Below are 26982 nucleotides of genomic sequence, written 5' to 3'. Positions count from 1 at the left end.
TCTCCAGGGGATCTTCCCGACCCAGGGATCAAACCCAGGTCTCCCACATTGCAGGCAGATCTTTTACCATCTGAGCCACCATGGAAGTCCATTAGATGTCTTAGGGTGTAATAACTTTGGTAACCTACATTTCCCATGGATTGGTCATGGGTTACATGTTCACTGACTTTTTTGAGGAAGAAAACAAAAATACAAGAAATTATTAAAGTTATTTTCATTTTTATTTATTCTTAGTAGTTAAATTCAGCCTAAGTCCAGTGCTTCCATTTACACACTAAAAGCAAAGCCAGTCTACCACTGAAATCATATGATAAATTTTATTTTTTGGCAATCTCTTTTCTGTTCATTCTTGGGGGAAAGAAATACCTCACTTTTTGTTATTTATATGAATTGAGAAAATCAGTGCTGAATTTATAGAATGGCAACATTCAAAGTGATCCAGAACCATTGACTCTTTGGCAGTGACTATAAATTTCAGAGACACATCTCTCATAGTTCCCTGCTTCACAATCAAAAAATGAGAAATCACCAAGCATGACATGTCAACTATAACCAGTATAGTATGTTCTAGCTACAAATATATGAAACTGTGGCTTGAATGTATGTCAAGAGAATGTTTTAGAATTACCCTTGCTAAATAAGATAAATGATTGCATTAGCATTTCTTTCCAGATGTTCTTTTTAACTCATTTGACACTATCTGCAGATAGAAATAGAACTAGTTTTAATGCTGATCAGTATGAAATACAGAATTCACAGAATAGACAAAATTGTTTGTGTAACATTCAATAATCAGGGTGCCATGAATTTTACCTTAAAATTCACTTATGTAGTAAAAATACGACAGATTCACTTCTGTCGTATCCAGAAAAAAATTATTTTCAGAGGCAACAGTTACCCTTGGTGGAGAAGAACAGTTCTACACAGAAAGAAAATCCAAGAAGTATGCAAAGTGAACACCAGGATACTTGATATATAATTTAATCAGATAGTACATAGACTATGACATAAAACAGCAGTTTCCTAGAATAATTATAGGCTGCAGGACATGAAACCAGTTAGAAAATGGGTTGAGGTCATACTGTTTGACAGTAGACTTATAAATACAAGTACAAACGTAGAATTAGGTAGATCTATGCATTGTCTGCCTTTCCTTGTCATCAGATCAACTTGAACCAGTAGACTGATAAGAATTCAAGCAGTAGAAGTATTGCTGATTCACTAAATTCTTGCCCAGTGAAGTGAGACTATTAACCTCATAGAGCCGTGATTAACTATTGATTGATAGTTTGGTATTTTAGATGCTAAAGCACATTTCTTCCAATTGGAAATACAGCTTAGAATCATTTTGTTGGGCAGACTTCAGATTGTCTGAAATAAGAATGCTTAGCTTGTTATGTATCATCCTTCTATTCAATAGTGACACACATCAGAGACTAGGATTTTAGAGACTAATCCTGGTAGATTTCTGAGGGAAGTCTTGTCCAACGACATGTACGGAAGGAAGAATATGTTAGGTTATTTTTTTTTCATTGGGTGTATTGACTGGCCTAAGCATAGACATCCTCCTCTTCAGTCACATGGTTACAAAAACTGTACATTACAAAGAGTATAGAAACAATCTGAAAAGAGTGTGCCACAGATCTTGGATAATTATCTATATGCAGTTAAATTTACAGATACAAAAGAAAAGACAGCCTACATCCTTATGGTGCACAATTATTTTTTAGAGACAATGTATCACTAATGAGTGGTCATGGTCTTCAACCCTAGTTGTCACCAGCAGAGAGAATGAGAGCCAGATCCGTTCGGTATAGCTTCCCTCCATCCGATAAAGCCATTATACTTTTCTTGTATGTTGGAATATTATTAATATCCAGATCCTAAATAGGACATAGACGGTATTATAATCCAGTTAAACGTGGAAGTGAATTAACCACTGTCAAGTAATAAAATATGAGACAGAGCTGCTTGTTATACCAATCCATTAAGAAGAGCTGGATTAAACTCTTATACAAATGTGAATAAAGCACAAGGTAGCTTTTCAAATCTATTTATCACAGTTAAACACTGATTCAGACCAGTATGAAATCAAGTTAAGAACTGAAATCTACTTCTTCTCCTCTATAAAGTTTTAAAGTAGATTCTCCAAAGTAGATGTGTGGTTGCATCTGGATGGATCCATCAAGTTTGCTTAAGAAGGAAATGGCAAGGTAACTAGATTACCTGTTTATTTTTCTCACACAGATCCTTCAGTAAAGCATCCAGTTCATTTTCATCTATGTATCCATTGCCATCCTATGGGAGGGATAATAAAATAATATGTAAGCAACCTCACCCATAAAAAAGGCAAAGGTAGTAAAATGGAAATAATTGAAATCCTCAGAAAATCTGCCTACTGCAAATTTGGCAGATATACTAACCTCGTAGGTCAGACCCTCAAATTTTTAACTGCTCCAAAGTTCCAAAACGGATACGAATTTCCTCTCATTCAGGACCTTACATTTGTAAAATGCTTTGAAATTTTCAAAGTGATTTTACATTTACTATTTCCCTGTATGTTAACAATATCACTACCTCTCGTTGAAGTAAGAAATTAATCACAAGTGTTTTGCTGGAGGGAGGACATAGGCGTGGGGAAAGTATATTCCCGGCCGGTAATAGAGGCGGGCCATTATCACCTTATGCAGTGGGAGAGCTGTGCTAGGGCCTCCAGAGGACTGGCCTGGTCCAGGAGGAGAGAAATCAGAAGGAACAAAGCGTGTTAACTACTGACGTCATGCACAACCTTTCCTCACACACGTGATCTCACTATACCCTACGTGGGAGAATCCCTGCAGGATATTTTCATCTAGCTCAACCCTCATTCTGCCCTGCAGACTGAGTATTATTATCTCTTGGTTACCAATGAGGAAATTAAGGATCAGAGGAGTTTGGTATCTTATTCACAGTTCACAGGCGATAAATTGTAGCATGGGATTCGAATCAAATTCGTCTAATTTGGGATATAACGTAATTCATTTCCTATGACAAGAATAAATTGGCTGAGTAATTTTAATAGCTCATGTTTCTTTAAATATAACCTTGAGTTTGAGGCTTTTTCCCTTTTTGAGCATATTCCAAATTTTTCTAAAAAATCAAATTACAGATAAGAAACAATTTTTTTTTTACCTGATCGTATAACTCAAAAGCTTTATTGAACTCTTTCCCACACATTTTGACTCCCTAGATGATAGAGAAGAGGGCAAAGATTAAAATGCTACAATTATATTTCATTGTGCTTCCCTTGGCAGATACCCCACATTTTAACCTTTTGAGAAATGTTATGTATGGTAGAGAAAAAGAGAAATACCTGAAATTTAAGAAGAAAATTCTCCTGCACTGGTAGTAATCTTTTAAGAGAAAAACATTATATAACTGCATTAGATTTTTAACAAAGGTCAGCTTATAATGATAATATTTGCATAGTTCCTAAACTCACCTGGCCATCTCAGTTAATTCCAGCTTCCCATCATTATTTGAATCAAACAATTTCAGCTGAAAGACAGAAGGCATTATTTTGTATTGAAAAAAAAATATTTGTTGCATAGAGAAGGAAATTCAAAATAAAGAAGTTTAGTAATCAATTACCTATATAGGCGGCAAAATTCTAGAAACTAGCATTTATTAAACTTTCAGTGCAAAATTTCAATTCTATGACTTGTCAATTACCAAAGTTTATCACAACAATATAAAATAGAGTAAAAGTGATCTTACGCTAGACTTCTGGAACATCATTGTTTATTTTTCTTGCAAATATGTGTTTTAATGTATCAAGATGTGGGAGATATGGTGTCTGGCACTACATAGCACATCCTGAAACTTTCCAAATAATAATAAGAAAATAAATATTTACTTTGTTTTCCTCTTTTACAGCATCAAAGAGTATAAGCAGAAAATATGAATCAATCTTTACAGAATAAATTTTTGAGTAAGTGATCTTTTGATAGATGAAAATTACCTAACTCCACAAGAAAGGAAACGCTCATGCAGGAAGCCTTGAAGCTAACCTTACAAGGTAGAAGCTTCATAGGTATTGATACATGTATGCATATAATGCCCACACCATGGTTTATTTATTTCATCCTGTGTAGTCTTGGGAACTAGCCAGAACACCGTAATATTTCATAGGCTCTTGGCTATAATCTTTTCAAGATCAGTCTTACCATTAGGTCTGTATACTCAGCTAGTTTTGTATCATCAACAGTCTTGTTTGCTTTTTCCAGCAAGTCCTTTAGAAAGTTCTGTTAAGACAAAAAACAGATAAAGTTCATCAATAACAATCTGCTTTCTTTACAGCCTGCCTTGGAATGGAACACCCCAAGAATACAAAGAAAGCCTCTTTTCGAGAATAGGACTGGATGAAAGGAGGACACTAGGAGAGGACCTCTTGGCATCCAGCAGTGACGCTCCCTTGACAGGCATGACATCTTCCTTTTATTGAGACCTGATGGGTCAGACCATGCTATGGTATGCTATGCGTTTATGATTTCAATTTAAAGAGAAGTTAGATTGTGCACCATGTAGGACTCAGAGTAAAAACTTATAAAGCCAGCTAGCCCAATGGATGCATTTCTTCCTAATGGTATCTTCACAGATACTCATGTGATTCTTCTCCAAGAAATAAGAAACACTATGCCTGGGTGCATGCTAAGTCATTTCAGTCATGTCCAACTCTTTGTGACCCTATGGACTGTAACTTGACAGGCTCCTCTGTCCACGGGATTGATTCTCCAGGCAAGAATACTGGAGTGGGTTGCCATGCCCTCCTCCAGGGATTGATCCTGCGTCTCATGTCTCCTGCATTGGCAAGCAGGTTCTTTGCTTATGAGCTACTTGGGAAGCCCAAGAAACAGAATGGATCCCCTATACCTTTCTGAGGTATGTGAGCAATTATTAGTATACAAGGTGGAGATCTACCCTTAATTTCAAGCGCATTTTCTGCCCTTACAATCTGTATTTCCGTATCAGTGTATAGCCAGTGTGAAGCACATTTCACTAGAGGCTGGATTAGCTTTTAGGTTTGATGCAGTCCAAAGCACCTTGGTTAGAATGTCTCACCTGACTGTTCAAACTAAAATAGTTGGCTGCAGGCGTTACCTAATTCTTGAAGGATATGAATCACATCAAAGCAGAAATTAATATGGGAAGGATGAAAAAAAGATGATTATTAATTTGACAGCTGGAGTTTAGGAGTGATTTTAATTTTTTCACCAGAGAAATAAATCAAAGAAAAGCTTTCAAAAGCTTGCCACATAAATGACAATGTAAGTACTTAAGAATACAATAGTTTTTCACTTTGTCTAGTGCTTTTCATTTGCAATTTCTTTATTTGTTCAGAAAATGAATTACTGAAATTATGGAAAACTGAGCTGATATGTTAAGACATTACCGAAGGATTGGGTTTCTTCAGCTTTGATGTCATTTATCTCCTTCCCAAATTTTCTAGTTCTGCTGGGATGATCTAACTTCATTATTTTCAAGGAAGGAGACTTTTTCTTGGTTTCATAAATTTATTTTCACTTCAAACATTCCACTTAAAATTCAAAGTGAAGCATGGAAAATTCAAAGTTATCTGTTGGGGATGAATTTTATTTTTGAACCATATGAGGCTTTTGTCAGAGACTAATTGGGTTAAAAATCCTCATCAGAGACTAAAATGGTGGTCACAAAAATAGCCTGGGAGAAACTTCAGGACGCTGAGATTCAAAGTCATGTCTGAGAGCAAGCAATGTTTTACTCCATTATGAAATCTTAAAATTAGCTTTCTTGAAAGATCCATTAAAAAAGAATGCCAACTTATCTTCACAATTCCCCAGAGAGAAGTACTTCTATTTAGAATCTCTTCTGAGAATAAAATTTAGAACAAAGAAGGTCAGTATTGGAAATGAGCTAAAGTTTCATTATAAACTTGAAATGATTTTTAAAAGAATTTTTTTGGTCCAGCAGAATAAAAACACAGTAATTTAACTGTCACCTTGTGGGTTGCTGAATTACAAATTTGTGAAAAATATAGTTTTTGGTGATTTCACGTGAAAAATGTTTGCATTTTTAAGTGTTGTTAGTCCCACATGCTTTAGCAATTTTGTGATTATACATGTGTGCTAAGTAGTTGCAGTCTGTGCGACCCCATGGACTGTAGCCCGCCAAGCTTCTCCGTCCATGGGATTCTCCAGGCAAAAATACTGGAATGGGTTGCCGTGGCCTCCTCCAGGGGATCTTCCCAATCCAAGTATCAAACCCACATCTCTTGAGTCTCCTGAGTTGGCAGGCAGATTCCTTACCACTAGTGCCACCTGGGAAGCCCTCAATTATACAATACGTGTAACTCAAACAATGTTAAACTATGACCAGGAAACCATGTTTGATTTTCATGTCTCCCTACATACATAATAACATAAGAGGTAACTCTTGGTGACTAAAGCTGAAAACTTTTGATGTTGTGGGGGAAAAAATTATTACTATTATTAGATATTCTATGTCCAAAGTCAGGTTCTTTTCCCAAGCAGCTGAGTACTCTTGAAAAATTATCCAATTTCTCTGAATTACAGTTTATTTGTTTGTATAATGGGAATTATAATACCCCCCCTGCAAATTTTCTTTGAGGATTAAATGTAAAAATACATTTTAAGCATCTAGTATTATGCCTGCCACATAGCAGGTGCTCAATATTTGTTTCTCTTTTAGTTATTCTATATCCTAAAGATAGAGAAAATAGAGTCTTTCAGACTGAGAAGTATTGAGGTCAATTTAGAGAAATGAGAGAAAGATGGTTTTGTATTTCTGAAAGGCTAGTAAATTATTGAGTTCATAGATAATATAATTTATATCACCTGTATTTCACAAAATCTTTCAGATGTAACATCTTACTTGAGCCTCACAGTAAATTGAGAGGTAGGTGTTATTACCCTCAAATAAAGGATGAAAAAATGAGGCAGAATGATAAAGAGATTTGTCCAGAGACAAGACTTGATTTCAGATCTCCTTACCTTTTCCTTCCTATCTCCCTCTTCTCCTACCAGCTCCTATGTACATTTCTGAGATATGAATTGCTAAATTCATTTTCAAAGTTACAGTTTTTCAGAAGTTTGATTTTATGAAGATTGTTTTTCTTGTTGTTACTGAGATGCAATAAGCCAGGGGCCTTGGAAGCAAACTAGTTCACAGATTACAGCTGTATGCCCTGTTCCGTATAGCCTTCAGTTCATCGCTTAACTTCTCTTCCCTTTTTTCCTCACTGAGGTAACATTAATCCCGCAGAACTCACATGAAGATTAAATAAGACATGTATAAAGTGCCTGGCATAAAATTGGTGTCCAAGAGTTGTTTCTTTATCTTTAAAGAGACATCTATATAGTTGTTTAACTTATGAAATAAAATGTCAAATTTTAACGAAAATAATCTGACTTATTTGGCTTTGTGTACCATCATATATCTATCATCTATCCATCCCTTATTAACAATTTGTACACACCACAGAAAATGTCAGTTGCTGAACAGAATTTCAAGAAGTACTTGCAGTCTCTTTTTTGATGTGGTACTTTATTAACCATGTGGAAGAGTGGATGAAAATGTGCCATTGCTTAGCGTTAGTTTCTTTTGTGGGAAGTTTTTTTTTTTTTTTTTAAACTACAAAACTCATAGCTGTATTTGAAAGGGAAAAATGTGCACATTTTTGTTTGCTTACCTTAAGCTCCTCGGTTTCTATGAAGCCGCTGTGATCAGTATCATATTTTCTCCATGTCTGTAAATAATTTTGGATAAGGAAGACCAAACACGTTAGAAAAGGTCACAGTGTCCCTACTTCCAGATATCCGAAGATATCACTCGGCGGCTGAGGTTTCCCGTACCTTCATGAACTCCTCACAGGACTTCAGCTGCTGGCATCGGAAAAGCAGCAGGAAGTTCTCCTCTGTGGGTAACACGTGAGCCAGCTGGAAAAGATGGACGAAGCTGGTGAAAGGAGCTTGAACGCAAGTCTGTCTCATTTCCTGCTCTTAGTTTTGCTTGACCATAATTTTATTACCCAGAAAACTAGGAGAGGAGCAACATGGCCATCAATTTTCCCTTTCGGACACTTGTCCCTACAAAGTGCCATGGTGTTTTGCAGCGCTTGCTGCCCTCGAGGGCCCGGTTCTCGGGTCAGCGAGGAGGCTGCAGCAGGCATGCCCAGGGAGCTCAAGGAAGCGTGGCTGACACGTCTCATCGCTAGACACACGAGCAGGCTCATCCCGGTGGCTCGGCCCCTGCATCTTTCCCGGGCCACAGATCAGGTCTTTTCCTGTGAGGACCCAGAGGATGATGTGGGGCCATATATTTCATAAAAGAAGAAACTGAGAGATATGAACGTAGCAGAGAGGACACAAGGCCAAAAATGAATTCTGAAGTCGGAGGAGAAAGCTTGTTAGGAGATGCAATGCAGTATAAACTCAGGACATTGTAAAACAATAGAGAGAGATGGGAAAGACACTTAACAGTGAACAGGGGGAGCTGAATGGTAATAGGGAATGTCAGTTCTCAAATGTTTGGCGTCTGCTAAAAGGACATCTGTTGCTTCAGTCCAGGGCTTAAATTGTATTTGATGATCTCCCTTGAGTGACCCGATGACATTTCTCCTAAGATCTCATTTTGTAACTTCAGTGCTCCATTTTTTTTTTTTTTTGAGAAGGGAAGGACTCCAGATCCCATTTTAGGATGAGTACAATCTATCTATTGTGCGCAGGGCAGGCGGGAGCTGGACTGATGGCCTAATGAAGGTGTGTGCTCTATTCCTGGGCAGCTGCTAATTAGCTGTGGTCCCCAGCAACTCCCTCAGCCATTTCTGGAACTTAGCATGCTCGTCACTTAAAACGAGGAGTTGAAATAGAAACCAGTGTCTCTTAAATGTATTGGGTTCAAAATGACTTTGAGAATGTTAGAATCACTGCATCTTCACCATTAAAGAATGAACCTACAACACTATATTTCATCTAATTTCCAGAAGTTGGTGAATTCCCTGAAGTACAGGCATGGACCCTCATCTGTGAATTTTAGACTAAAAAACCTGTGGACTAGATTAACCTTTAGGTCAGTATACATGCCAAAAGTCTACCAAATTATATAAGACTCTCACACTTGAAAAAAAAATTGTCCTTTTAGGTCCATTAAAAAATTTAAAATATAAAATGCATCATTCTATCTCGTATGCAAGTAACCTCAGCTTCTTTATGCTGTATATGTCCTTTAACTTATCTTGTTTTTAGATATTTGAAATAATATCTCAAATTAGAATCATTCAGGCACTAATAATGGGATGAAAGTAAGTGGCAGAGCCAGATATCTTATTAGGATGTTTGGTATGACTGTCAGAAAACATTTTCTTATTTCCAAATAAAGGTCACTAGTATGGTTATGTGTTAATGCAAGCATTAATTTAGGAAACAGGACATAGCCAGTGCCAACTCTTTCCTTATTGGTATGTAAATTGTCAGATACCACTTTGTAAGCTTTTGGTAGACCTACCCATAGACCACCCATTTCAGGAGGGCAAAGACTATTCTTTGTCTGCATCCCCTGAATACTTGGTGTGGTGCTCAGCATGTTAGGTACTTGACATAAATGTTTGGAATTGGTTAATAATTTTACTTCATTAAAAATACCTACTTAACATGATTTGTAGTGAGCATATTTTTTATCTTCATTGTGATTTTCTATATTGCTTGGATTTTCAAAATTACTGTACATTGTTTTGAACAAAATCATAATTTTTCTTAAAAAATCTACTTATCAAAACCCATCAAATAGATAAAAAACAGAAAAACTAAAAGATGGAACTAGCAAGCAAGGACCACATGTAAAATTAGGGAAATTTTAACCTCTTGTTTCAAAAGTTAAACTTCACATAACTTGCATAAAGTCCAGAGGTCTCTAAGAATGTCAAATATAGAGAAGGTAAAATTGCTCTTCATGTTTAGTATAAATGTATATTTCTTCACCCCTGCTATTTTGGTCCTAGTTGGTTTAATTATAATAGAATAAATATTATATCTAAATGCAACATAGTCAATCTTTTAATTTAATTGAACTGTTAATGTTAAACTCAATACAGTGCCATCATATTTTTTCCTTTATTTTTTTATCAGTGCCATCATATTTTATAAACATTAGCAATGAGTCTTAAACACATAAAACACTGTCAAAAGACAAACCAGCCACTAAGAAAGAAGCAAGAAGGATGTGTGGATAAGATGTGGCTGTGTGCTCAGTTGCTAAGTCATGTCTGACTCTCTGAAGCTACATGGACTGTAGCCCACCAGGCTCCTCTGTCCAAGGGATTCTCCAGGCAAGAATACTGGAGGGGGTTGCCATTTCCTTCTCCAGGGGATCTTCCCAACCCAGGGATCGAACCCCAGTCTCCCACATTGCAGGCAGACTCTTTACCGACTGAGCTATGAGGGAAGCCCCTTCACAACAAACAAATAACATAACAAATCATCTTTTTGTGTGTGTCTTTTTTTTGCCACATCATGTGGTTTGTGGGATCTTAGTTCCTGGACCAGGGATTGAACCCAGACCCTTGGCAGTGAAAGCATCTAGTCCTAATCACTGGACCACTAGGGAAAGCATACGAATCAATATTCAAATTTCAGAGCTGGGGGCAGTAACTCTCCAGCTGTTGACTCTACGACCATATCTACAAGGTGACTGAGGTCTTTTATAGAAGCTGTTAAGTAGGGCTGTTGTAGCCTCTATTTTGCTAAGTCACTGTTGTCAACAGTAGTATCCTGTATTACTTGTTCCAAGATTATTGGTGATTTCTTAATTTTCAATCTGCCTGCCTGCTTTTTTATAAACTCTCAAAACTTTATTATGGGTTGGAGAAGAGAGTTAAGAGAAGCAAGGAAATGAATGGAAGGCAGATAACTGTGGCTACTAGGAGAATCTTTCAAAGCTTCATTTACAAAAATGGATTGCTTGTCACTGAGAGTGGGAAGGCAAAAATTTCTCTCTACTTGTCTGTCTTCTCTTTCAGTCTATGTACATCTTGAGGAAAGGGTCTGTGACTTAATTAATGTTTCTTTGCCTGGCGCCTGCAAGAATTTCCATAGATATTGTACTCAACCAACGAATGAAGGCAGTTGACCATCCAGGGTCAGCATAGGCTGCGAGAATTCAAATAGCTTGCTGCTAAGCTGTGGATAGGGGTTGGGGTGGCCACTGTGACTGCCATCAGAGTTCTCTTTAGGTGCTAGGAGTGTTGTTGTGGTCTCAGCTGGCAGGTCTCTTGGGGAGATTACCTGGGCTGACGAGAGCTGTGACCCCAAGATGCACATGGGGATATAAAACCTAGCTCTCACTCAAAACTTGGGACATCTCTGAAGGGTTGTCCCAGCTCAGAGCTCACTGTAAGGTCAGCCAAAGTTGAGACTGTATCACAGCCCAGCGTCTCGCTCTGCCCAGCTTTGTTCTTTTATTTCCCTTGGACTGGCACTGATTCCAAGAGCACTTCCTAATAAACTTCCTCATTGCTTCTCTTCAACTCAGATACGGTCCCCAAAGGAACCAACCTGTCCCAGAACAGGGATCTTCACCACCTCTCTTCTATTACTAGCCATAATATGGAGCTCTTGACTATGTTTTGGATTAGGTTGAAATCCCTTGCTGTGGCTCATGTGGCCATGATTCAGAACCTGCAAGGCACTGGACTGCATGCTGGGGAGTCATAGTCATTGACAGTAAGAACTTTACAGGGAGGCAGATAATGAAAAATCTTATTTCAGGCAATTTCAAAGCAAGAGATAACTACAGTGGTAAAGCTACATGCTAGGTGCTGGGAGAGGACATGTGAAGGACAACTTTACAAGAAATATAAATGCCTGAGGTATATCTTTTAAAGCACACACAAGGCATAATTTTTGAAGACAATCTTGGTGCATGTTAGATTCTTTCAACACATATTAGTAAAACATTCACTTTCTTGGTTTGGAAGCCAAAGAAATATTTTTCTAGCCAATGAGAAGTGAGTCCAGGAAATTGGAAAATTTAAAAGGCAAATAATCTTTTCACACAAATTAAAGGCTAGTTGAATTTAATAATTTGAATTTGACAAGTTATAAGAGTGGAGAAAAGGTTGACATTAAGAAAAATGGCATAAATTTTCTAATGAAATATTTTTATTTTTAATAATAATAGCTAGTACATTTGTTGAGTTTTTATAGTGTACCAGGGCTTATCTATTTTTGACATGTGTTATCTGATGTTGATATTCATATGTCATCCATGTTCATTCACAGCCAAGGAAACAGAGGCTCAGAGAAGGTAAATGACCTGCTATCACATAGCTTATAGTTGGAGCCAGATTTGAAATCAGTCTGACTTTTTGATTTTGAGACTCTTGTCCTTTAACTATCACCCTCCATTAAAATCTTCAGTCTTAATAAGCTATTTTTAAAAATCTATCAAGAATGAAGTTCTAAATCAGATTCTATTGTCAGTCATTTCCCCGAACTCCGAGGTAGAAAACTGTGTATGCTTAGTCGCTCAGGCGTGTCCAATTCTTCACAACTCCATGGACTGTAGCCCGCCAGGCTCCTCTGTCCTTGGAATTTTCCAGGCAAGAATCCTAGAGTGGGCTGCCATCTCCTCCTCCAGGGTATACTCCTGACCCAGGGATTGAACCCTCACACTCCTGCAAGCCTCCTGCATTGCAGGTGAATTTTTTACTGCTGAATCACCAGGGAAGCCTGAGGTAGAAAACTAGCTTACTATTTAAAAAATTACATTTATTATGGTTAAACTTACATGCTTAAATCCCACTATCAAGAAAAGAAGGAAAGTCTAGAAAAATGCCTGCTTCCCTGGGAGGGTTATTACAATTTTACAACTGAAATAGCTTTCAGATCTATTTTTCCGGTGGATGCACTGACCTGGACAAATAGACACAGTAAAACTCGAGAGGATGCTATTTTCTCATACCGTGCCCAAGCGATCAGGTGAAAAGTTTGCAGATTTGACATCCAGCTAAGGGAAACATCTATACTTAATGTGAGCACCAGAGAAGGAATTTCTATTATCTGCTAAATCATTCAGTCTCCCTCTTTGACTATTTTAATCAATCTTCTCTGCAATAGAGCTATTAGTCTGAATAAATTTAGAACATTTTGACTGTCATGGTATTTGTTAAATTATCTCAGAATTTCAGAGTTCCTGTTTTGAGTTTGTATCAACAGTCTCTTTATTATCAAGCTGTATTTGTGTGAATTTGAAAATCTATTTAAAAGACATGAAACTTAAAAGTTCATAAGAAAGCATATTCATACATTACCCTTCTTTTTACATGTTTTTACATGTCTAGGTAGTAAGAGCGTATTGTTGGAAAGTGTCAGTCAACTTCTTTAAAACAAAAGTTTGAAAGTTACCCACTCTATTTTCTGATCTTTTGAACAACACATTTCAATTAAAGCCAAGTCAATTTGACCTGGAAAGCAGACTACCACATAAATACCATTTGGTTTACTTTGATTAGATTTTGATGAGCCCCTGAATACACCTACTAAGTGGGCAATACATAAGCAAATCTAATCTCTTTTCCCTTTGAACATGAAAGTTATGGTGTACTTGATGTGAGCTGATAGGAATCTGTAAACTATTATAAATTTTGGAAAACCTGTTTTTTTTTTTATTCCTTCAAAGCTGGCTGAAATTCGTGTATTTATGTTCCATGTTATACATAGGATTTCTTAGCAAGTGAAATGTGTCAGATTGGAAAACAGAAAGGATGAACTTGACTTAACACAACTTACTGGTGACACCAGAGGGCACATTATAAATTCAGGCATTCCCCATTCTCCGTTTCTCCATTTTGTACATGTAATCTGTAGCTTTCAATTCCTTTTTTCCGATGATTTTTCGTAATCTCTCCTTTTTTCTCACCCCTCCTCCTTAACCAGGTTAAGTACGATCAACCTGTCTGTGAACTATAGCAGCAATCTCTTCCCTGTCCCCCACTCTCTCCTCCTCGTTTCTCCCAGTACTGACCCTCCTCACTTCCTTCTGTGTCTTGGCTGATAACTCTGATTAATAAAAAGCATTCTGGAATCAGAGTCAGATCTAGGCCTGTATAAATGTTCTGTTACTCCTTGCCGGTGGGATCTTAGACGCATCATTCAACCTTTCTGAGCTTCGATTTCTTTACCCTTAAAGTGAGAAATCTTGGTTAACTTTTCCTCTGGGTCCCATGCAACAATAAGTTCCATGTCCTGGAATAATTAAACTTTCTAATTAAGTCTTATGTGGGTTCCCTTCTCTTCCTTTAAACTCTTTCTGCTTTCACTGATTGACAGTTCTTCCCAAATCATGTTTCAAGTGATTGGGTCAAATAACTGCTCTATACTTTGTGCATCCCCGTTCAACCTGGCTAAATTTAAGCCTTGCCATAAGTAATCAATGAACAGAAGCTTGAAAATATTTTCTTTTGATGCAGAAAATATGTGGATTATTAATTGCAAAAAAAAAAAAGGCTGAGTGGTTTAGAGGAAAGTGACTGAAATTCTATTTAAGCTACAGCTTTCCTCAACTATAAGTTTATTTTATTTTGTTATGAGGATCAAATGAGATCACATGTTTGAAAACACTCCATAATTGTGTGCATGCTCAGGCCCTTCAGTCATGTCCGACTCTTTGCCCTGGATTATAACCCTCCAGGCTCCTATGTCCAGGGATTCTCCAGGCAAGAGAGCTGGAGTGGGTTCCATAATTGTGTAATGTCATACAAATAAATGAAAATTCTTTCTTACTGTTATTGCTATAAAAGTTCCTCAAGTCTTCATTTCAGTCTTCATTAACTTCTTCATTCTCTTTTGTTAACTATCTGTATCTTTCCTCACACAGAAATCCTTTTCTTTCATGTAACAGTTTCTTTCCCAAGCTTCTATGGAAATTCCTTACATCAAATCTCTAGGAAAATGTATCTGGTAGTAACTCCTAGCTTCTCATTCAAATTAGACCTCAAATAATACTTCATGAATGGTTATTCCATATAATATGCAGTAAAATATAGATTCAAAATAGATTTATTCATCTTATCCTTTTAAAAATATAGAATCTATGTGAATAAGATCCATGCTTTTTGTGCTACTGTTGCAACCTAGGGTCACTGAAGAAATTAAAAATAGCTGAGTCCATTAGAGTCCTTAAGGTGACATACATTAAATACAAGATGACAATCTTTCCTGTACTAGAATTATAAAGTATGCCAAACTCTCAAATAGCCACATCTATAATCTCACTGATTTCAGAATTTCTGACTAGTTTTGAATAATTAGATTTATGTCATCTCATTTATGTTCATTTCAATGTTATTTTTTTATCCTTGATGATTCATATCTTGATTAGTTGGCCTCTATGTCAATCTATAAGTCCCACTACTATTAATTTATCTATTTATATAGTAATGAGTTATGCATAGGCAAAGGGAAAAGTGTATACTCCAGGGAAATATTTTAATTACAAAGATAATAATAGTATGTCCTTCTTTAACTCTATTTGTAGTAGCTGTTTAAAAATAAGTATATTTCACATTGACATCACTGGTGTCCTATAACATCAATTTTTGAAAACCAGGTTAGTTCTCTGAATCAAAGGTAAATTATGACTAAGAATACTTCCCAATCTAATACACTAGGAACATTATATAAAGAACATAATTATGTCTATTATTTGATATATTTTAAACTATGACCTTATTAATTTTTCTGGACAAAGTTATCCACTCAATTTCTCTAATGAGTTGCAGAGATAAAGAAAATAGCTGAGACATTAGATTTTATAAAAGTAAAAGTACTATCTCACATATCTGAAGAATGCAAAAGAGTTCATGTATAGTCAAAGTTTTGCTTCCTTGATTCATAGACAAAAAAGTTGTCCTCACTAGGAAAAGATAAGATTTGACACCCAAGTTTCAACTTTTAAAGACTCAAAAGAAAACTATACCTACACATCACAAAATATTCACTCACTTTAAGTTCTTGTGTTTTTACATGGCCAACTGGCAATTTAAAATGGAACTTTAGAAAACAAGATGCAATTTTCTGCCATGATATCATCTTTAGGGACTGCAAATAGTTCATTTTATATTCTAACAAAAGTCTGCACTGTTAATAAGAAATACCAGCGAACCATGGTTCTGGGTTAGCGTTTTATTGAACTGAGGCTGGTAACGTAATGGGACGGGTACTCATCCAGAAGTTGGAGACCTGAATCTCTAACTGCATCAGGGCCAGCAGACAATTGCATAGCCAGAGACAGATCATTTGACTTCTTTAGGTCTTAGTTTTGTAATATGTTAAATTTCGGCTTGGATTATGAAAATTCTTAGGTCTGTTTCATTTCTGAGCAGTTTTTGATTTTATATCTCTGAACAAAAGATAGCATGGTATGTAAGTAAAATAAGCCTCTTAGAACAGGTTTTACCTATCATGTTTGAGTTGAAAACAACTCCAAAAAGCTCCCTTATTAAAACTATATGAGAACAATGCATAAGTTCCTTACCTCTACAATTCCTATTTTTCCATCATCTCTTTGTCCATACTGATCCACAAAAGTTTTCATCTCAGGTGATAACTCCTAAAATTATAACAAGCCAGGTAAGAAGAAGGTTTTTTAAAAAAAGCAAACAGTATGCTTGTTATCATGTTAATAACTTTTTACAAAGAAAAACTGGAATTAGAACCGTTTAGAATTATGCATATTGATTAACCTTTTCATGAATATTAGGATATAACTAATGCACCAGTTTTACTGGTTTGAAATGAAAGACATAATTTCTGAATCAGTCATTATGACTTATCTTCTATTATTAGTTTTGAGAATACGTTATCCTTTAATAATGTAGTCAGAATTATTCTGTTCATAGCCTTTAGTGAATTTAAATATAGTGATCCTTGTGAATGTACCTTACCACTACTTGCTTCCGGGAAGATTATTTTATATTGCTGTACTAATTATCCTATAACATATTCCTTATTATAACATGCTTTATCCATGGAAGTTAATATTGTGTTTTCAATTTGGACAAGCAAATGTGAATGTTCAAAAGCAACGCATTTGTAAACAAAGACAGTTTCCAGTGTGGAAGAAGCTGGAAATGCTTTTACAAATTAAAAATCAGAAAAATTTGTGTCAGATTAACAAAAATGACTCGACCAATTTGTACTTTCATTAGAAACAGGCAATACTGATGACCTTAGTTTGGATTACTGACTATATGCTGAAGATCTTTGCCTCCAAGAGTAATTTAGGGAGCAGTTCTCCAGTGTTTCCTTGTTTCCATTTTCTACCGAGAGGATGTTCTTGCTCCCATTTAGTTAGTACAGAAGATATATTGAAGAGGGACGAAGTGAAAGCTTTCCTCTCGTTTGACTTATCTTTTTCAATCTATTCTATTGCTTACATAACCTCTTCACATATTGACAGAACAGATAGCTCTGAACAGTAAACTAATGACCTGAACATAGATAGAACTAGTATTCAGGAAGTTGGATTTATACCCTTGGGTCCTCAACATAGCCCATTTAAAATAGCCCTATTGCATTAACAGAAGCCTATGTAAAATAGGTCAGCCTTTATGAATGTCCTATTCTGTGTCCTTGGAAAAGTAAATTAAGGTCTTGGTTTTTATCATAACTAACAAGACGGTGATAGCATCTATCACACACATTTGCTCTAGGGATAAATATCTTAATAGAGTGTGAGGACTGTACTGAGTCTGAATATTATTATTACCAGTGTTACAAAATCCTACTTTGGTTAAAGGTAAATATCTTTAATAGAAGGTAACTATCTTTAATAGAAGGTAACAAACAGTAGTTAAGCAGCTTAAAATAGGCTTATAAAACCCCTTCCAATATGGATTAATTTCAACTTGCCTTTATTACCTTAAACAGTGCAAAACATAATTACAATGATAATGATAATAGGTTAAAGCTTTATAAAAAAATAAATGTAAATTTTAAAAATGCTAGTTCTGAAAGTATATTGAGTTATTATATTTCATTAATGTTATATTCACCCACAGTTAATACTAGTGAAATTTTTGAAATTTCACATTATTAATATGCTAAGCCAAATAATTTTTCCATTAATACAGTAAAACCTGTTATCCTATTGCTAGAAATGCAAAGAAACCTGGTTTATAAGTTCAACCTTTAAGTTCTAAAAAAAAAAAAGAGAAGAAAAAATAGATAAAAGTTGATTTAATACAGTGAGGCCAGTAGTGAAATATTTGTCTAGTACATGAATGTTTCAATTCATATCTTGATTTAGATTTTAACTATTCAAACCTATATTATAATAATCAAGCTATTAAGCAACTTCATATAATCCTGAACCTGTGCTCAGATTTGGTATTATTGGATTATAATCCAACAATAACATCTTCCAATATTCTAAGATTGGAAACTTAGCAGTAGAAAAAAATAATTAAGATCTAAAATTTAAAAAACTCTAACAAGTCACTGTTTACAAAAAGTATATGTATTAAAATGGGAAGAGGAAAAGAAATATCTGAAAACATGTATAGAGTTTCTAAATGCCTGAATTTCTAAGCTGAAAATAAATATTAAAATTACTTCTAGAAAAATTAAAATATAATCATTTAGCTGCTGGAAACATCTTTAAAGGTTTTAATTAGAAGTTTTATGGTAAGAAAGATTTCCCAACCAGATATTTTAGATATATGTATTTTAACTGTAGAAGAAAATGTTTTGTATTATTAGTCAAAGATGCATAGATCTATAGTGATAATATTGCATGAATTTATTTACATGGTAATGTATAAGATGGTATGGAGAGAGTATATAAAACATTTTCAATTTTATTTGACCCCGTCCTATTAACTTTCAAATTTATGTAGTATCAAACCTGGTAAAACAATTCCCAGAGTGTCGTGTGCGTGCTCAGTCGTGTCCGACTCTTTGTGACCCCATGGACTGTAGCCCGCCAGGCTCCTCTGTCCCTGGGGTTCGCAGGCAAGAATACTGGAGTGGGTTGCCATTTCCTTCTCCAGGGTAGATTCCTGACCCAGGGTCCCAGAGTGCTCTCTGGTTTTAAATCAATTTGATTTAAATCACTGGATTTTAGCAACTGATAGCTTTTAATGCATTATAAATCATTTTAGTGTCCTCTGGCATTCTTTTGGAGCTTCCCTGATAGCTCAGCTGGTAAAGAATCCGCCTGCAGCAATGCAGAAGACCCCTGTTCAATTCCTGGGTTGGAAGATCCCCTGGAGAAGGGAAAGGCTATTCTTGGGCTTCCCTGGTGGATCAGATGGTAAAGAATCTGACTGCAATGTGGGAAACCTGGGTTCATTCCCTGGGTCGGGAAGATCCCCTGGAGGGGGGCATGGCAACCCACTCCAGTATTCTTGCCTGGAGAATCCCATGGACAGAGGAGCCTGGAGGGCTAGGCGTTCTTTTGATATGTTGTACAGAGATGTGTGCCACACAATTTTCAATTTAGATAGAACAAAAGGGTGACTATTAGTGAATTATATGTATAGATATATATATGTATCGCCATACTTCTCAGTCTTGTCCAACTCTTTGTGATCCTGCGGGCCACAACCCGCCAGGTTCCTCTGTCCAAGGGTTTCTCCAGGCAAGAATACTGGAGTGGGTTGCTATCCCCTTCTCCAGGGGATTTTTCTGACCCAGGGATCGAACCCAGGTCTCCTGAATTGCAGGCAGATTCTTTACCATCTGAGCCACCAGGGAAGCCCATATTTATGTATACTATTATGTATATAACTCAGTGCTGGAGGTGGTGATTTGCTAAAAGCTCACACAATTATATTTTCCTCTAAAGATATATCTTTGTATCTTCATATATATTTGTTTATATATAATGTAAAATCTCTATGCTGACAATATCATTTCTTAACAGGCTAATTTATGCCTAAAGGAAGTTATTCATAATTAGTAAAATTTAACTGATAGCTTAAATTACAAATATAGCTTATTTTCAAAATGCCACTAATTGCTTCCCGTTAGAGAATCACTTTGCATGTTTAAAATGTGTGAAGTTCTTAAAATTACTTTTTACATCTCTAACTTTTGACTTTCTTCCTCACAACAGAAATGAATCCCCTTTTTGCTAAATTTCTTGCTCATTATTATGTTGCAAAGTTGTACAAATTAACCCCCAGTGAGGAAGGACATTTTCTCCTCACTCCAACCACATCAACATTACAATAATAATTGGCAATAGAATAAGAGATCCATAATCTGCAGATTGGTTTCCTGACCTCCAAGGGGCAGAAATGTATTTCTACTCCTTTACTTTTCAGGCTATTAAAGAGAGGTTAAAAATTACCTAACTGAACTCAATAGAAGAGGTGGTGATCTGCTAACAGGTCTCACCCACACTTTCCTTTTAAGTACGATTAAAATACAAGTATACAATCTTTTAAAAGCTCTGATTTCATATTGTAGGGCTTTTTCCCTTTAAGGAATTTCTCTCTCTCTCCTTTGTCTCTGCGTCTCCCGCTCCTTCTCCCTCTCTTTCTCCCTACACAATTTCAAAAGGCACTCTTTCTCCCCTTTTCAGTAAATAAATGTTTACGTTCCCGGAACCCATTTGATTTCGCTAGTTCTTTACGAGAATGCTAGAATATTTATTCAAGGGCAAAGGTCTCTTTCCTCCCTTGCAAACTTCAACCTACCAAACCAGCCTTCTTCCGCGCCTGCTGGAGCTCCTGAATCAGGTTCTGAAGCTCCTTTCCTTCCAGGTAACCACTTCCTGTAAAGACAAAGAAGCCCCCAGCTGTCAGACATTGCACTCTAAGTTTCTTCCCCGTTCAGTTTCCACAACAGCTGTTTTCCGGCCACCGGAGAGGTCCTATCTTGGCCTCAATGTTGATTAACCCGCAAAAGATACACGACAGGGCAGCGGTCCCCTCCGGGGAGAGACCCACTAAGGGCAAAGGAGGATGGTTGGGGTGATGAGTGTAGCCGTAGAAACTTTTCAGGGTAGGGTCTCTCGCTCTCGCTACCCTCCACCCCAGCCCCCCACCTTCTATTAGTATCATCCTTGGAGAAAGAAAGAAAAAGACTTTCAAGGTTTTGGGATAACATAGAAACATCACATGAACTTTAAAGTTCATGGTTGGCAGCCAACTGGAGAGAGATTAGGGAGATGGGGGAAGAAGCAAAGAAAAGAAATGAAGGATAATCGGATCAGGAGGCTCAAGGAAAGGAAAAGGGTGGGACAAGGTTCTTCGAACAGTTAAAAAGATAAAAGAGAATCACCGTCAGCGTCGAAATGAAGCCAGATCTCAAAAAACTGTGAGGCTGTGATCAGAGATGACTGCAAGTGGGATTCTGCCATCGTAGAGCGGAGTGGGTGGTCTGCGTGGAGTATGTGTGTGTCCGCGCTGGAGTGGGGTGAGAGCCTCAGGGTATAGGTGCGTGTGTGTCTGTGCACGTGCGCGAGCGTGAACGTGTGTGTGTGTGTGTGTGTGTAAGAAGAAATCCCGGGCTGCAGAAGGGAACGCAGGCCGCCGGCGCCGCCAGTCGCTGTCCTCGGTGCTGCTCGGCTCAGGCGTCCCCGGGAGTCCTCGCTGCGCCCCGGCTCCCGCTCTCCGTATTTATCCCGCAGTCGGGCCGGGCCACGCCTGCCCCGGCCTCCCATCCCTCAATCCCGCCTCTTGCACGCAGCAACCTTCCACCCCTCCCTTCCCGTCTCCTCCTCTCCTCCCAGGAAAGCGAGCTGGAGCACTGGTTGTGAAGTGCAGAAAGCAGCAGGTGGTGGGAAATCCTTAGCTTAGAGACGGGTTGCTGAAAACACTCATTTCCCTCCACATTCTCAGGACCGAAAGGGATCTTATTCCTGAAGAGTATAGTGAAATATCGTGTGTGAAGAGGTTTTGACTTGCAGATGGAAGAGGAAAGCTAATGAAGCGTAGAATCACATAAAGGATGCTTATATTGTGTCTGTGCCTCTGTGTATGTGTGATTTCTCCAAGACATTTCGGTATTTGTTTGAACAAAGTCAGGTGAAAATTTAGCAAATATTAGATTAATTTGATGAACATATGCAATGAATCTATTGGTATCAATAGCTACTCTATTTTGTGCTTGTTGAGGACCATCACATGAGTATTTGTTAAGATTGTTTATATAAACAAGCCTTGCCAATACGAGAAAGCAGGATGATGTTTTTTTTTTAACTTGAAGCAGAATTATAATTGAAAAGTGACAGAATTTAAACTATAAAATCACAAAATGTAAGGAGAAGGAAATGATCTTTAGAGATACTGTGGTTTACTTCCTTTGGGTGTAGAAAGAATTAGCAAATTAAAGAAAGAGAAACCATACTGAGGTGAGCTAATGAGGCAAGGCCCTGCTCAGTGGCTGGAACACACGTATCTCTCCTTTTTGCTATGCCAAGCAAGTTCTGTTAAAGAGATTTTCAGAAGTTTTTGGAAGTTACCATGAGAATTGGGGAAAGAAAAATCTAACTGAACATGTTATGTATTTTAATATAATAAATGATGATTTATTATTTACTTACAGACTGTATGCAGGTCAAAAGCTGGACATGGGACAAGAGACTGGTTCCAAATTGGGAAAGGAGTACGTCAAGACTGTATATTGTCACCCTGCTTATTTAACTTATATACAGAGTACATCATGAGAAATGCTGGGCTGGATGATTCACAAGCTGGAATCAAGATTGCTGGGAGAAATATCAATAACCTCAGATATGCAGATGACACCACCCTTATGGCAGAAAGTGAAGAAGAACTAAAGAGCCTCTTGATAAAAGTGAAAGAGGACAGGCAAAAACCTGGCTTAAAATTCCATTCAGAAAACTACGATCATGGCATCTGGTCCCATCACTTCATGACAAATAGATGGGAAACAATGGAAACAGTGACAGACTTTATTTTTGGGAGGTCCAAAACCACTGCAGATAGTGACTGCAGCCATGAGATTAAAAAACACTTGCTCCTTGGAAGAAAAGTTATGACTAACCTAGACAGCTTATTAAAAAGCAGAGACATTACTTTGCCAAAAAAGGTCTGTCTAGTCAAAGCTATGGTTTTTCCAGCAGTCATGTATGGATGTGAGAGTTGGACTATAAAGAAAGCTGAGCACTGAAGAATTGATGCTTTTGAACTGTGGTGTTGGAGAAGACTCTTGACAGTCCCTTGGACAGCAAGGAGACCCAACCAGTCCATCCTAAAGGAAATCAGTCCTGGGTGTTCATTGGAAGGACTGATACGGAAGCTGAAACTCTGATACTTTGGCCACCTGATGAGAATAACTGACTCTTTTGAAAAGACCCTGATGCTGGGAAAGATTGAAGGTGGGAGGAGAAGGGGATGACAGAGGGTGAGATGGTTGGATGGCATCACCGACTTAATGGACATGAGTTTGGGTGAACTCTGGGAGTTGGTGATGGACAGGGAAGCCTGGCGTGCTGTAGTCCATGGGGTTGCAAAGAGACAGACACAGCTGAGCGACTGAACTGAACTGAACTGAAAGACTTCTAAAGTATTTGGTTTTGAATATTTTAAAAACTGAGGTCCACTGAAGATGTATCTTAAGTGTCTGATTCAGTTCAGTTCAGTTCAGTTCAGTCACTCAGTCATGTCCGACTCTTTGCAACCCCATGGACCATACAGTCCATGGAATTCTCCAGGCCACAATACTGGAGTGGGTAGCCTTTCCCTTCTCCAGGGGATCTTCCCAACCCAGGGGTAGAACCGAGGTCTCCTGCATTGCAGGTGGAGTCTTTACCAGCTGACCCACAAGGGAAGTCCAAGAATACTGGAGTGGGTAGCCTATCCCTTCTCCAACAGATCTGCCCAACTGAGGAATCAAACCAGGGTTTCCTGCATTGCAGGCAGATTCTTTACCAACTGAGCTATCAAGGAAGCCCAAATAACTGTATTCTTGGAATAAGTAGGCATTCATTAAATGTTCATTTGTTTATACTTTTATGTATCCAGTGAACATTTAATAGTACTTACGTCAAGCACTCTTCTAGACACTGGAAAATGATGAAATAAAAGACACGATGCCTGCCTTATTGAAGCTTACATTTATGGGGATACAGTCACACGCCCACACACATGATATATTAGATATATTGAAATTATTCACAAGATACTATGTATGCATAAACTTCCTGATTTGCTTTCATGAGAGTTGAAGCTTAAATTATGTAACTTTTCTTAGATAATAGGCACAGAGAAAACTTTGTTCCATGGTGGGCACTTTGATTGTAAGGAGAAATGGTCATGGGAATGAAAGACCAATAGCTTGGGCAAATTCATAATTTCTGGAAGACTAATCCTAAATCTAGTTTGCCACTATATTAGCAACAGATACTTTATAAGAAAAAATATAGTATGTGAATTTGGAAACAAATGCTGGAAGATAAACTTCAAAGAGAAAGTGAAAAAGAATTGACTATAGAATGGTCTGAGGAAGAACTTTGACTGTTTCTAGTCCTAACAGCTAAGAATGTCTAGACTTTGGGTACAGTTCAGAGAGAAGGGAAAAAAATGCTGGGGAAAACAATGAAGGAACATGAACAAACCAATTAAAAGACAACTAACATTTCTATTACTTTTGGTAGTTACAACTGAACACTCCTCCTGAACACTGAACAGTTTCCTCCTGAACAAGGACTCCTTCCCCGCTTCCCCTGCTCAACACACAGCGGTATAAGTTCCTAATTAGTTCCATCACAACTTTTTTGAAGTATCATTTTAAGTTTTGAAAATATTGCATGGTAACAATTTTTTTTTTAAAAAAAGATGTAGTGAAAAAGCTGTCTCTTATCCATTTCACTTTGTTGAAGCTAAGAAGACTTCAGAATTTCCATGCAGCATTGTTTAGGTGTAGTGATTTGATTAGGTTCAGAAATTACAGAGCAAACGGACTGATTTTCTTCAAGTCACACAGATTTGAGGAAGGCAATGGCACCCCACCCCAGTACTCCTGCCTGGAAAATCCCATGGACGGAGGAGCCTGGTGGGCTGCAGTCCGTGGGGTCGCTAAGAGTCGGACACAACCGAGCAACTTCCCTTTCACTTTTCACTTTCATGCATTGGAGAAGGAAATGGAAACCCACTCCAGTGTTCTTGCCTGGACAATCCCAGGGACGGGGGAGCCTGGTAGGCTGCAGTCCATGGGGTCGCTAAGAGTCGGACATGACTGAGCGACTTCACTTTCACTTTTCACTTTCATGCACTGGAGAAGGAAATGGCAACCCACTCTGGTGTTCTTGCCTGGAGAATCCCAGGGACAGCGGAGCCTGGTGGGCTGTCGTCTATGGGGTCACACAGAGTCGGACAGGACTGAAGCGACTTAGCAGCAGCAGAAAGGAACAGGTGACTTTTCTTGGAGCTGTGTGCAAATGGCAGGAACACTCTTTTTAGTTCTTTTTCTTTTTAATTTTTTTTTTTTAATTTTTAATTCTTGACTGCGCTGGGTCTTCATTGCTTCACAGAATGCCCTCCCGTTGCTGTGCTTGGGGTTCTGTTGTGGAGGCTTCTCTGTTGAAGAGCATGGGCTCCAGGGCGCCGGGCTTCAGTAGTTGCGGCCTCAGTAGCTGCGGCTCTGCAGTCGTGGTGCACAGGCTTAGCTGCTCCGCGGCTCGTGGCATCTTCCTGAGTCAGGGTTGGAACCCGTGTCTCCTGCACTGGCAGGCAGATTATTACCACTGAACTAACGGGAAGCACTTTCCTTCTTTTTATGTATCTGTAGAGTGGCTTTTGAGGAAGTAATGTAGATTATGGAGCTCTAAAGCTCCCTTTTAAATCACCTCTTAATACTGCCACTACCTTGGGCAATCAATATTAAAAGCTCCATGCTTTTATAAATACACAAATATGCACATATGGTTTTTATTTAAAAATTGATTTCACAGAAAAGAGACTATATTCTTCATACTACTCCATAACTTTTTATTATTAAATCAAAGGATTCCTCCAGTATTAAGATCATGACCTAATTTTTTATAGTCAAATAATATTTTTTGATTAACTATAATTATAGACATTCGATTTATTTCTAGTTTTTTTTCCTTTTTTCTTTTCTTTTGCAGCATCAAACAATGCTATAACAATGCAACATATACCTTTATCCATTTATCTTAGGTACATGTATTTTTTTGTTGTTGTTTTGTTTGTATTTTGACCCTCAGCTTGCAGGTGGCTCAAATGGTAAAAAAAAAAATCTGCCTGCAGTGTGGGATACCTGGGTTCAATTCTTGGGTCAGGAAGATCCCCTGGAGAAGGGAATGGCTACCCATTCCAGTATTCTTGCCTAGAGAATTCCATGGACAGAGGAGCCTGGCTGGCTACAGTCCATGGGGTCACAAAGAGTTGGACACCACTGAGCAACTGACATTTTTCACTTTGTGGGATCTTAGTTTCTCAACCAGGGTACCAGGGATTGAATTCGGCTCACCACAGTGAAAGCTCCAAGGCCTAACCACTGGACTGCCAGAGAATTTCCAATACATGTATTTTTTATTAGAGCAGGATAGAGTCCCAAAAAATAGTACTGCTATTTCAGAAGTGTGCATACTTTAAATTTTAATACGTATTTCCAGATTATTTTTCTCAACTTGTGGCAACTCATACTTAGCCTCATTAGCTATGAATGCATTGCCTTTAAATTTTGTGCTAATCTAATCGTAAAACTAGGTTATTAGTCTTCCCTTAATTTGCATTCACTACTCTTAAATTTTACCTTTTCATTTTCTAAGGTGAGATTTAAAAAAAATAATATATATGTATTTAATGGGTTTCCCTGGTGGCTCAGACAATAAAGCATCTGCCTGCAATGCAGGAGACTAGGGTTCAATCCCTGGGTTGGGAAGATCACCTGGAGAAGGAAATGGCAACCCACTCCAGGACTCTTGCCTGGAAGATTCCATGGACTGAAGAGC

The 26982-nt window shown here is 37.7% G+C and overlaps 1 protein-coding gene across 1 annotated transcript; it reads right to left on the bottom strand.

Annotated features, from left to right (window-relative positions):
• Nucleotides 1-202: 202 nt before the first annotated feature.
• On the bottom strand, nucleotides 203-21628 carry CALB1 (calbindin 1). The gene is made up of 11 exons (XM_043880461.1): nucleotides 21321-21628; nucleotides 20735-20811; nucleotides 16567-16641; nucleotides 7890-7973; nucleotides 7727-7783; nucleotides 4206-4283; nucleotides 3482-3537; nucleotides 3353-3392; nucleotides 3172-3225; nucleotides 2227-2298; nucleotides 203-1883 (listed from the first exon to the last, which is right to left on the bottom strand). Exons 1-11 carry the CDS (start codon nucleotides 21397-21399, stop codon nucleotides 1770-1772), a joined length of 786 nt encoding a protein of 261 aa, XP_043736396.1. The 5' UTR covers nucleotides 21400-21628; the 3' UTR covers nucleotides 203-1769.
• Nucleotides 21629-26982: the final 5354 nt, after the last annotated feature.

Source organism: Cervus elaphus, chromosome 21 (assembly GCF_910594005.1).
Source record: "Cervus elaphus chromosome 21, mCerEla1.1, whole genome shotgun sequence".
Lineage (NCBI taxonomy): Eukaryota > Metazoa > Chordata > Mammalia > Artiodactyla > Cervidae > Cervus > Cervus elaphus.
Note: the sequence above shows the minus strand (reverse complement) of the source record. Positions and strands in the feature narration are given on the sequence as shown.

Bases quoted from the DNA above. Each gene is read 5' to 3' on its own strand.
- CALB1 (XM_043880461.1), bottom strand. From the start codon at position 21,399: ATGGCAGAATCCCACTTGCAGTCATCTCTGATCACAGCCTCACAGTTT. The intron at 3,393-3,481 runs GTGAGTTTAGGA...TTCTCTTAAAAG, and splicing joins GAATTAACTGAGATGGCCAG to ATTACTACCAGTGCAGGAGA. The intron at 2,299-3,171 runs GTAAAAAAAAAA...TCCCTCCCATAG, and splicing joins CTTTTGAGTTATACGATCAG to GATGGCAATGGATACATAGA.